This window comes from Argiope bruennichi, chromosome 3 (assembly GCF_947563725.1).
Source record: "Argiope bruennichi chromosome 3, qqArgBrue1.1, whole genome shotgun sequence".
NCBI classification, from domain to species: Eukaryota; Metazoa; Arthropoda; class Arachnida; order Araneae; family Araneidae; genus Argiope; species Argiope bruennichi.
In genome coordinates, this window is record NC_079153.1 from 139,934,393 (window position 1) to 139,946,964 (window position 12,572).

The 12,572-nt window shown below is 31.8% G+C and overlaps 1 protein-coding gene across 1 annotated transcript; it reads right to left on the reverse strand.

The window, feature by feature from the left end:
* Nucleotides 1-4,254: 4,254 nt before the first annotated feature.
* On the reverse strand, nucleotides 4,255-12,478 carry LOC129963887 (uncharacterized). Its single transcript, XM_056078474.1, has 4 exons — nucleotides 12,229-12,478; nucleotides 10,737-10,820; nucleotides 5,734-6,025; nucleotides 4,255-4,464 (listed from the first exon to the last, which is right to left on the reverse strand). Exons 2-4 carry the CDS (start codon nucleotides 10,786-10,788, stop codon nucleotides 4,443-4,445), a joined length of 366 nt encoding a protein of 121 aa, XP_055934449.1. The 5' UTR covers nucleotides 10,789-10,820; nucleotides 12,229-12,478; the 3' UTR covers nucleotides 4,255-4,442.
* Between the last annotated feature and the right edge of the window lie 94 nt (nucleotides 12,479-12,572).

Consider the following 12,572-nt stretch of genomic DNA (forward strand, 5'->3'; position numbering starts at 1 on the left):
CAACTGTTAGACATGCCATTCTTTTTTTTTTTTTCATGGCCCACAACAGCATTTCTATCGGTCATACTCAGTCATACAAATGTTGGAAATGTTACATCAAATGTTGCTTACTGTAGTGATAAAGTGGGACTCTTAAACACAGGGCTAGTCATTAGCCGACTGGACCGACTACATCCAATAGGGCTTTGACCGGACGGGGGCATGCGCCAGAGTGCGTGTATTCAAAAATGTACTCAGATTTATGCAAAACTAAATGAAGAATCCTTTATTTTTGGATAATTTGGGATAGTTTCATGTCTTTAGAAATGTTTACAAAACCTCTATAAGTAAGCAATTTATTTTTTCTCTTATCCGAGGTGTAGAGAAGATTTACAATCGCCAAAAGAAATTCAAACTCAAGATTTTGATGAATCTCAAAGTGTCAGACTTCTTTGAGCACTTCCTGAAAAATACATTTTCAGCATCGTGTCCGTTTACTAGTACATGATAATTCAAAAATGCTTTCAGCTAACCGTCTATGGACTTTAGAACCAAATTTGCAGATTAGTTTCAAAATTTTGGACAAAATTTATTCACATGACGGCTATCTGCCTGATGAATTCGATAGCTACAAAACGCAAAGTGCTAGGCAGATAAAGAGTACCTAGATTTACAATCCAAAAAGTAGATGCTTCCCAAATTTTGAACGAAATCAGTCATAGGATTGACCGTCTATGAGTCTGTACTTTCTCAAACACATAAATGTCACTGCTCATAAATGAAATAACAAACCAATGTATGTATCTACCAATATATCTTGTGACTACGACTGTATTTCTGTGTGCAGTTTTGGTTCTAACGGATAGTCAAAAAAGCATCCAAAATACATATGATAGATTCAGTCAAAATGATTGATTCACATCAAGGATCTATATTTCGCAATTATTGCTCGCTAATGACAAACAAGGCATTTAAGACCTTACTTAAGTGCCACAATTTTAAGCAGGCTAAAAGGAATATTAGCGTTATTGGAGACCAATCGGGAAAGTTTCCGGGAGTCCAGTTCCGCTGGTTTTCACAGCCACTCAGTTTCAGGAAAGTGAAAAAACAAATAGCACCCTTTAATCATCTCTGACAAGGACCACTGCCTCCTACAGAGGGACGGTTTTCTGCCCACCTGGTCATGGGTTTCAGCAATCGCAATAAATCCGACCTCTCCGCTTAGCGCGGAAAAGGTTATTTGTTTATATTATAAAATGTATAAGTATTTGTTTGTGAAAAGACGGAGAGGGGGAATTTTTGCAAGAGAAGTTTTTTCCTTTTTTTCTCTCTCACATACAACCGGGGGGCCGCGATGGCCTGGTATTAAGGTCTCAGCTTCGGAGCCAGACGGTTTCAGGTTCGAGACCCGATTCCTAAATCCGTTGAGACCAAATGTCCTCTTGCTGGTGCAGCTTGAAGAGGGGATGGCGGTACAGGTGCCATCCGTTTCATCTGACCGCTGTTTAAAATTAAGAGGTGCGTCCCAAAATAATCCTAATGTGGCTTTCAAGCAGGACGTTAATATAACTAAATTAAACTCTAACTCCAAGCTTAAGGAAGTGACATGGAAATGAAAATTTCAAACTTCTGCGCAATTTTCAACTTCTACCAGCTAAACCACCTATCTGCGATTTCATTTAAAATTTCCATATTACAGCATATCCCAAGCCGATTAAAATCCATTCAAAATTATTCTAGTAACCTTATTAACAACAGAGCATGAGCAAAGCATTAGGCGCTTAAACTTTTTAAAAAAGGATGATATCGGATTCTAGGGACTCTGGCTGGTGGAGATCTACAAAATTTTCTCTGAGTTGTGCTGTGATAACCATTGCAAAAGGTAGTCTTCCTGCAAGGAATCTGCAAAACAGCTTTTAACTTTGGAGAGTATAAACGAAATTCAATTGTGTGCACACTGGATAACGAAGTTACTATAAATACAAAAACATCGAATCCAGAATTTCATTAACATGGCTTGAAGGGGACAAACGGCCGCTTTCAAGTAAAGTAAACGCCATGTTGGTCACGTGGAACAACAGATTCAGGTATCAATGCTTTGGCAATATATTTTTAAATTTAAATATGAAATTTGAGATAACTTTGAATTTATTTAGATAGGAAAGCAAGAAGAATAATTGTTGCTCCTGGTATATACTGTCAGTTGTCGCCTTAAATGTATAATAATTTACCATTATTTCTTTCTGAAAAAAAAGTGCCAAGACCATTTTGATGAATTTTCCTGACATAAACAATACTTTTACTGCAGTACCGATTGTCCACATTTGCTAATGATAACTATAAGATTTTTTTTATTCTTCTATTTTTATATAGCATCATAGTAAAATACTATCAATAATTTTCGATATTTGTTTTTTGTCAATTAAAACAGAAACAATGAACAGATACAACCAACTTAAAATATATTATTTTAGTACTAAATGCGAGTCGCACAACAAGTATTAAATTGGAAGAATTGTGTAGAAAAAAAAATTTGAATTTTTATTATCTGATACTTCAGAATGAAAAAATTTTGTTGGGTGACAGTCACAGATGAATCAGAATGTAGTGGATGACTTGTACCATGCAGCTCAATAACGTAGCGTTGAAAATGCAGATGTGTTAAAAGCGAAATTTAATGTGCGCTGTTATCCTGTGTTTTTAAACTGATGTTTAAAAAAAGCGTTGATTTTTTATAGCATGCTTAAATTAAGAATTGAATTTATCTTTGTACAATTTTATGTGGTAAATTAAAAATATTTTTTAATGTTTTCTTACAATTACTTAATTTCCTTACAATTAACTGTGGAATGTATTCGCAGTTTCGAACTCTAAGTTTGCAGAAAACAGCTCTTAAATATTCCCAAGGTTTTTTTTAACAACGGAATTTTTGAAGTTATATTTCAAGTTAGAAAAATTTCTTTGCTATATCGAATATTGAAATATATAAATATTGAATGCAGCAATGTAGCAGAAAGCAGTTTGCCATATTCATATTTAGTGTCATTAATTTTCTGCAGATTTAATTACTGATAAGTTAAGTATTTTAAGATTAACAATACGTAGATAATGATAATTTCAAACTCATATTTGAATTATTTGTTTAAAAATTAGCAGATAAATCAAATGTGAAAAATTTGGAGAGTTAATATTTTAAATTCAACAAATATGGCCATTTTGATGAGGTCATATCAAATAACTGAAATCTATAAAAAGTGGAGCTTTGTTTTTTTCATATCTGAAAATGATACAGCCTCAGTCGCCAAAAGAGCACAATTTCTGCCAGAAATGAAATATTGCTTCATTTTTTGGCGTCATTAAACTCTGCTTGAGGCGGCTAATCTCAGAGACACAAATTTATATGATACAAACTGTAAACTGTAGATATTTCAATAATATTGATATATTCTGTTATCATTGTTACTGATTGTCATTTTTTTAAAGTTCATTCTTTAGCTATTTTAAGAGAATTAGAATTTTAAGATATGTATTTCATTTATTTACAGCTTTTCTTTGTTATCAACTCAATCTTGATTCATGCTAGTTAATTATAGAAGATTTTGTTAACAATTTATTTCTAGACTTCGCTCATTTCATCTTCAATTTCTCAATGAAATTTTTACAAATATCGATCTGCCGGCATACAACAGTAATCAGATTCTCTCTGCCAGTAAGAAATGCAAATATTTATTACACTTAGGAAATTCATTAAAACACTCAGTCCTAAATCTTCTGACTGACCGGCTGGAAGAGCAAATGTGGGATTTGCTGCTTATATAGTTCACTCGATGACGATTCTTATAATGATTCTTATTTACCAATTTTTCATCATCTTCATGCTTTCTTAGCTAAATAATTTTAAAAGTAGTTTGTTTGAAATAGAAAATAGCAGTGACGTGATCATGATTCCAGAAATTCATACTGGCACTAATTTTTTGTTTCAGACAAGTTTTTAGGAAAGACAAGTAATTTCATACTGACACGAACTCTGTGTTTCAGACAAGTTCTTAGTAAATACAAGTAAATCTGTCTTTTTCACATTGTAAATATATTTAAATTGTAAAATGCAAATGATAATATTTTTCCCTTTGCGTATTTACTTATCTTAACTTTAAACAAAATAGAGTTTCATGGAAAAACTTTTTTATGAAATAGAGAAACATTCTGAATGTTCTTTCTCATCAATGTTTTTATTCTCAAACAAATGAGGCAGTCATAAAAATGGCAGATTTCAAATAGGATAACAAAACTTTTAATTTCATAAAAGATATACACATATTACATAAATTGAATGAAATTTAGTACAAGATTAAGAAGGTTTTGAATTTCAGTAGAATGCGTTAAATGAGAAAAAATAAAATCTTTTTGTTGTGGATTGGTAATTTCCGATGTCTTCTTTATTCCATCCTGCTCGTTATGCTTACTTAATATCCGTAATAGTAATACCTGGAATATCGTTAAAATTAGTGATCAGTATTTCAAGATTAATGGCGCAAGTGAACAAAAAAAAAATGAAATGAAATATAGTGCAAATATAACAACACAGTTAAACTCTGCAAATGGCCCGCTCAACCTTCATTCGTTCAGCACGAGCTCAACCCCTCGTATGCAGACTGCTAATCCATCCTCTGCGAGGATAATACATCAGGATGAGCGGATCGGCAACACAAGAGGCGGAGATAATCGGTGACAACGTCAACTAAGACAAATACTTCAAAAGTTGTTTCAATTTCTCGAGCTTAAATAGGAACAGAATTTGCATATTTTTAAAAATATACAAAAATATGATTAAAAAAATTTAACAGTATAGGTATGTAACAAGTAATCAGAAATAATAATAAAATGCTATAAATAATAAATTAAATTATTTAAATTTTATTGGAAGGAAAGGAGCTAAAACATGGTGTCTGAATATGCCTAACATAAAATGCAAAGAAATTCTTTTTATGACAGCAGATCATGCACCCACTTCTTCGAATGCCCACTTTTGTTCGAAGAAGAATTTTTACGCCATAGAAACAATGTCAAAACTTAGAAATTGTCATCCAAGAGTCTCTCAGTGGCTGGGCTTTCAATATGAATAAAATCCACTCTTTTCGTCCCTGACCTTAAGATTCTAACTAAAAGAAAAAGCACGTACATTCAAAAATTAACTTTGGTAACCGTCAAGCCAAAATTTATAATCCTTTCCTTCTCTTATACTTAAAGAAACTAATTTTCTTCCTCTACAGTATTTGGAATGACCCTTTTTCATGAAGGCAAAGTCGGAAACTAAAAAGCGAATAGAATTTTTATGTACAAAAGAAAGGTAATGCATTTAACAAAGATTAAAATTTGTATAATCGATTATTTACAACCTGAATTCATAAATAATTGTAGATTAATTATATAAAATATGAAAGCTAATGATTTAGAAATAGGAAATTATATATATAAACAATTGAAAATTTTTATTTCGTACTTATATTTATAAACAAGGAAATCATTTTTATTATTTCTTGGGAAATGTGATAAGCAAGTCAAAATTACCCACTACAAAAACAAAAACATTTCATTTTCGAGAAAAGCATAAGCGTATTAAAATGAATGTATCTTTATTAATTGATTGAAAAATTAGAACTGAATATAATTACTTAAAATTGGATTAGAACAATATAACATAACTAAAAAAATTAGAACTTAATATAAACATAGTAAAACAATGATTTAACTTACACTTGCTTGTCGTTCAATATTTTGCCGCAGGCACAATAGACTCTTTTGCTTGGAATAGTGCAGGAATATGGATAGCCATAAGATTTGCAATAGTTCTGGCAGTTTTGGTCAGCTTTTGGGCATTCGTGAACAAAGTAGCAGTCATATTTGTAAGAGTAGCCTCCATTGGGATAGTTAGTTTGGATGCAGGTCGCAAACTGAATCGGATTGCCGTAACTATAATTGTAGCAATTAGCATCCAGCTGATTTGTGAGGTTTGGATCGGTGCAGTTTCCATCGCGTAGACCGAGAACTATATAAAGGATAATTTAAATAAAAAAAGAATGAGTATTATCCATCGAATAACAGATTTAATATTATAATTAGTTTGAATTCGGAAATATATGTCGTCAATAATAAGAAAATTTATATTTTTATTAAATATTTTGAAAGTTACTGGCTTACTTAAATTCATCTAATTACGAAAATGTTTTTTAACTTTGACAATAATTAACTTATATGTCGGTAAAGGACATCAAATAAATAATTCTCGCAATTCGGCGAGTGAAAAACTAGCAAAAGAATTTTATCGCATTCCCAGTAATTGATGACATCAATATTTGTATCACTAATACTCACCAAACACGTGGTGTGAGTTTGAACTTAGGCAAATTGCCGGTGATTAATATTTAAAATATCAAATAATGAAACTTATGGAAGTATCTTCTGATGATATTATAATTAAGACTATCAAAACCTTCATTGCAGGAAAAAATGACTAGATTTGCTGCAGAATAAAATGGACAGTACACATATTCTTAAAAATATTACATACTTTTTCAGATAAAGGATTTTATCAACTAACGTAGTATTTTTTCATTATTATTTTGTTCTGTGAGAAGAAAATTTATTTGCCATGCTTAATTATAAATTGTCCATAGAAATAAAATCTGTCATGAAAAGTGTTGGGTAAAATTCATTTAAAAGATAAGTAGTAAACCTAAGAGAAATTTTAACAAAAATTAATAAGTTAATTATAAAAAAGTACTTTAATTGAAGGATGAAATGTTGCAATACTTCTAAATAAAATAAATAAAAACTTTTCAATAATCAATTTATTTTATATTTTATTCAATAATATTTTAAATCCAATTTAAACTTAGTTCCTTTCCTCATTTTTAGCTTAATTTAGCCCATATTAGCTTCATTCTAAAATGTTCTCTTATTTCCTGATCTAATTTCATCTTTTTTATTTTATTAATTTACCACGAGTTCTAAAATTGCTGAAGTCGACTAGTTGCCACACTCTGAGTGAAGTAAAAATTGTCAACCTAAATGAATTCTTTTTAAAACATCCCTATAATTCCCTTGCCTAAATCGACAAATGTAAAGAAATCCCTATCGGAATCTCATAGTATAAATAAATCGGGAAGAATATCTTCCATCTCTCTTTTTATGTTCTTCTGCTCTTGTATCGAGTTATATTTATTTTAATTTTAAATTTCTGAAAACAAATGTCTTTGTCTACGTTTTTAAATTTGGTAAAAATGAAACAAAGCATTATCTTTAAACGAATCCTAAATGCACTTAGCCACCGTCTTATCTGGTAATACTTATCAACATACGGTGCAAAACTTTCCCACATTTTTAACAACTCCTTTATTTCACTGGAAGATCGTTGCTTTGTTCCGTCGATTATTTCTTGCTCTCCTGACCAAATCTTCTCAGCATTGTTTTTCTATGAAACATTCTTCCATCAGCTCATCGATGGCGTTGCTATCTTTCTATAATCTTGGTGGCATAATCAAGATTAGGGGTGGGATTAATCGTCGCATTATCTTGATCAAAGGCAAAATTTGGTTGATTAAGACTCAGACCCTGCTCAGAGTCGCGCTCTACTATGCCGTCCTGCCGAAGCTTCTTCCAAATAGATATAAGGATTCTTTTCAAACAGACACAGACTGATGCAGGCCTGTCCAGCAGGTGTCTCCTCACCACTCATTCTGCGAAACTTCGCTGGTCAACGAGTCACTTTTTTCACATTCTGTTTCGCTCGTCATACGAGGAATTGTTCCTTAAGCAAGTTTGTCTGCATTTTGTTGAAATAAAGAATAAATGCTTATTATTTTTTCCCCTAGAAAAGTTGATATTTTTAATCTAAAACTGTAAAATACAGTATAGTATCACATTTCAATTTCAATAACACTGCTTAGTGAAAAGAAATATATTTTCTTTTTGAGCTTCATTTAAAATTATTTAAAAAAAATTTTTTTTAAGGAAGACTCGTTTGTCATAATCATAATCTTCTCATCAGGAATTCTATTGAATCAGCAACAAATGGACCACGATTTGTGACACATTAATAATCGAATTTCAAACATGTTTATCAAGTCAATGAATTGCACATTCTCTTCACTCTTGTATGAATCCTACTGAAGAACTTACCAGGGTTAACTTTCATTTCAACCTTCCTGTTCCCATAAATAAAAAGGAAAATGCGTCAGAATACCTTAGACAATTGCCTTGGAAGTCATTAATAAAATCCCTAAATATGACATTAAATTGTATACTGATGGCAGCAAAATCGACAATTTTGCAGGTAGTGGCATCTATATTGTAACTCCTCAGTCTAGTTTTTCTCTATGCCAACGAAATCCAGACTTCTGTTCCGTTTTTAGAAGTGAACTTCTAGCAATTGATGAGGGTCTTAAGACCATTTTACACGAAAATAATTATAAGAACCTTTGGATTCTTACTGATAGCCGCAGCTAAATGGAACTTAACAATTGGACCTATGCTAGAGATAAAGCAAGTTTGTCTATTCTTCAGAAGTTGAAGCTGATTTCACTCCAACATAATATTCATTTCCAGTGGATCCTATCTCATGTGGATCTACTTGGTAACGAAATAGCAGACAGGCTTGCAAAGAAAGGAAGCAGCCTAGTGACTTCATCTTCTGCTGAGCTCACATACTTAGAACTTTTCTCTCAGGCGAAATTCCTAAATAAGAAGAATTGGATGGTTCCCCCTACTCATGATTGGTATAGAGACAATATGCCGGGCCAGTCCTTAATTCTTCCTTGTGATAGAAAAACCAACACTTGCCTGTCGCGCCTTGCCAGTGGCCACCTTAAATGTCTTTTCTTTTCTCAGGGTGAAAAAGTTTACCCTCTTTGCCCGAAATGCTGCCATCATCATTACAAAAACACAATGAAAGGCTCCATTAAACCAGAGAACCCCGTACTCACGTCAAGCTTGATTTTTTTTTTCAAGTAACCATTCGCCAAATAGGGCAACGCAAACTCGTTGGCAGTAGGGTACCATTTTCTAAATTCTTACCAAACATCGACCGGCTGATGAATTTTCGAAAGCGAATCGATTTTAAAAGTATGCTTTGTCGCATCATTTTCTCAATGAATGGGTCATTTTTTTTAAATTCATTTCACTATGTAAAATACTTTTCCTGAAAAGAGTATGTTATGTGTGTGCGAAGGAAATATGAAATGGAATCAAAAAGATTTCCTTCATTATCTGCGTAATTCAAAAGAACGAGTCAGCTGTAAAGTCTAGATTAATAAGTCAATAAAATGTCCTCAGGAAACTTTTGCATTTTAAACAATGTCGTTTTATTTTGTTAATCAAGTTATGAATTATAAAAGTGGCACGGACTTTGTGCCAAGGAATTTCTTGAAATTCCTATTAACCGTTTATGAAAATAATTTTTATAGAATGTGAAGACCCGTTGTCAAGTGTTAAAATCTCGACATAGAATCATTATCATTATTATAGAGGCTGCCATCTCGTGGCAAACAACGGAACTAGATAAACAGTAATCGTTAGCAATTAATGAGAATGCTAACGAATGCAATGCATGCAGCATTGCATTCGTTATGCAAAGAATAAAATTTACTGTTACTTCTTATGTTCGGGATCAAAAATACAAATTGCACGACTGATAAATGAGTCGATGTATATATAATGTTAATTAGCAAGGTTTATCTTTTTTCTTCTTTTGTGAAAAAGGAAAAGATGAAAATTTGAAGCTGTAAAACACGCATCGTGATGAAGAAGGAAAGAAATTCGATGAGAGGATCGCTGAATCTTAACATCTGATTTTCTACATTAATTCAATATTTGTCAGCCTTCAAGAATTCCTGGAGGGGGGGATTCAGATATGATACTCGGTGAGATACTAGAAAAATATTTTTTGAAAAAAAAAGACTCATGGTTAAACTAAATTATAAGCAAAATAGCAAAGTTGAACTGCAGATTGACGAAGAAAGGAGTTCGCCGCTTGAATTATAAAATGCTAGAGGACAAAATTGAAATTCCGTCTTGTTAATTGGAACAAACAGAAAACACCTGCAAAAGAATAACTGAGATAGCTTATGACAATATATGAAACAAGATAATCTTATAGAAAGCCAGAAAAAGAAACCAAATTATTTAAGTACATCAGCTTTCAATTCTACCAATGGTGAAACATGCCTTATGAACTGCCAAGACGCTTTATTGAGAGTAGATCCCTTTCCTTTTCATTGTGCCTAGAGTGAAAACGGAACTAGACTAACATCAGAATACCTATAAGAGCAGCTACCCTTAATCAGATAATAATGTGATTAAAGTAAGGGGATGGAATCCAAGAATGAGAATATGCGTTTCGTACCATGGATCAATTTATATGCACTCACAATATTTATTTGACCGTCCTTCTGTTTGTAAGGAGTAAAAACTAAAGTTGAACAGAAATTGAATAAAATTGAATATAAATCATGAAAATAAAAGTGTTAGTTTTTAGTCCTATAATAGAACAAGTGATGCGAGGTATAACTGTCTCCTCTATTCAATTATTTATTTGTGTTTTAAACATATTCGTTGGTTAGGAAATATTTATATAATTGAATATTCATCACTTTTGGAACTAAACTGCTGAAAAAATTAAATAGTATTTGTCTTTTTATTTAGGGAACATAAAATTCAAAGCAATCTATAAAACACAATTTTCAATGCAAGATCCTACTCACCGCAAAGAACTTGGGAAAGGCAAAGGCACAAAAGAATGGCAAGAGACTTCATTTTTCCTGCAGATATATCTCTAATCACAGCAACTGCAAATAGGCTCCATTTATTGGGAATGTACGTGAACAGTTATACATAAACTTTAAAACAATACAAAAGGATATCTTTTTACAAGATTATTTAATCTTCAGAATGTTTTTTCCTTTCTTACTGTTGAGCTATTTTTGTTCTAAATATCTTGCACGAAGACTTCTTAACCAATTCGTGGAGAACTGCGGAGTAATTAATACCAAAATCAGTATATAACATATATTTAAATTTCTAACTTAGCTTAAAATTAGGTTCCTACGACCGTGTTCAGTCTTATGTAAAATTGTTATGTTTACAAACACTGAGGAAATACGTGATTTTAATGATGGAGAAATATAAGAAATAGTAGATTCATTGCTAATTTGGGAATTCAATAACTGCATTTCCAGAAAAAGTCGAAAGTATGCAAACGCTTATCATAGAAAAATTTAAAATAATAATATTCTTCTCTTTCTCCTAGGATGCATATTTCAACACAAAATAAAAGTATATAATCTTAATAAGCATATAATCTTAATTCTCACACTTATTATATGTAACAATACAATTACAACAATATTATTAAAGATATTTCGAGACTCTAAATGTAAAAGAAAATCATAAAATTATTATCGCATTGTAAAAACTTAAAACTCTTCAACTTTATAACACAACTGCAATCTGTCAACATTGCCGCACCAATCACCCGACTATCACTGGCTGAATATTAGATGAGTAATTCTTTTTCAATCAAAAATATTTTAATATTATTATCATCATTGATCACATTTTACTTTTTCCCAAAACATAAATTTGTATGAATACAAATTTAGAAGTTTTTTACCTATGCCCATGAAAAGCATGTTTAACTATTACACAGTGAATACGCGGGAATTATAATCGATACACTAACATTTCAAATAAACATAACAATGACCATTTATAGAAAAAATATATGCAAATTATTACAGTATAACCAATTTCAAAATATTCAATCAAGTTTGATTTTTGTTTATAGAAAGTTATAGCATGAGTTGTTAAAAGACGCAAATTAGTGTCTCATATTAAAATCTGTGGAATAACTTAATGAGCCTGCTCGTATCATCCAGGTAAAGGAAATTTATAATGCTGCCAAAGGAAATTTAGAAACAAAGGTCCAAAAATACATTTATGCAGGATTTTTTAATTTCTAAGCAATCTAACTTGTTGATAGAAATTTCGGTTAATAGTAAAAACTAGCAACACTATGCAGTCAGAAAATGAATTTAATGTATATCGATATATCTCTATTTTTTGTACATCGATATTAATTTAATGTCAAAATATAATGATATCTTGAGTGCACTTAAAGCGAAAAGCTTCAACATCAGAAACTTAGCAGACGAATACATGAAAAGAAAAGCCCCAAAACATTTTCGTCCTACTTACCAAGGCAAAATTCTTCCTTTATCTGAAAAAGATGTGAAATGATAACTAATAATCTGAAAGTCCTTATATAGTTCTTTGATTTTCCCCAAATATTCTAATAATATCCCGCGATTACCATCCACTTCGCTTCCAAAACAGCTGCGCAAACACTTGCGCCCAATTCCCAATAGAATCTTTGATCAGGCAAACGATTACAATAGTTATACATTTTCAATATTCATCAGTGTTCATGCGAGATTTGTCAGCGGAGCGACTTTTTCTGACATGCCCGAAAAAACCAGGAATGTCCTCCAGTTCGTAAGCTGTGTCAAGTCTTGATTAAAATAATGCGACGCAACTTATTC

Coding starts and splice junctions, on each gene's coding strand:
- LOC129963887 (XM_056078474.1), bottom strand. CDS start 10,788: ATGAAGTCTCTTGCCATTCTTTTGTGCCTTTGCCTTTCCCAAGTTCTT. Junction 6,026..10,736: donor CCTTTCCCAAGTTCTTTGCG/GTGAGTAGGATC, acceptor TCCTTTATATAG/TTCTCGGTCTACGCGATGGA. Junction 4,465..5,733: donor ATATTGAACGACAAGCAAGT/GTAAGTTAAATC, acceptor ACGATATTCCAG/GTATTACTATTACGGATATT.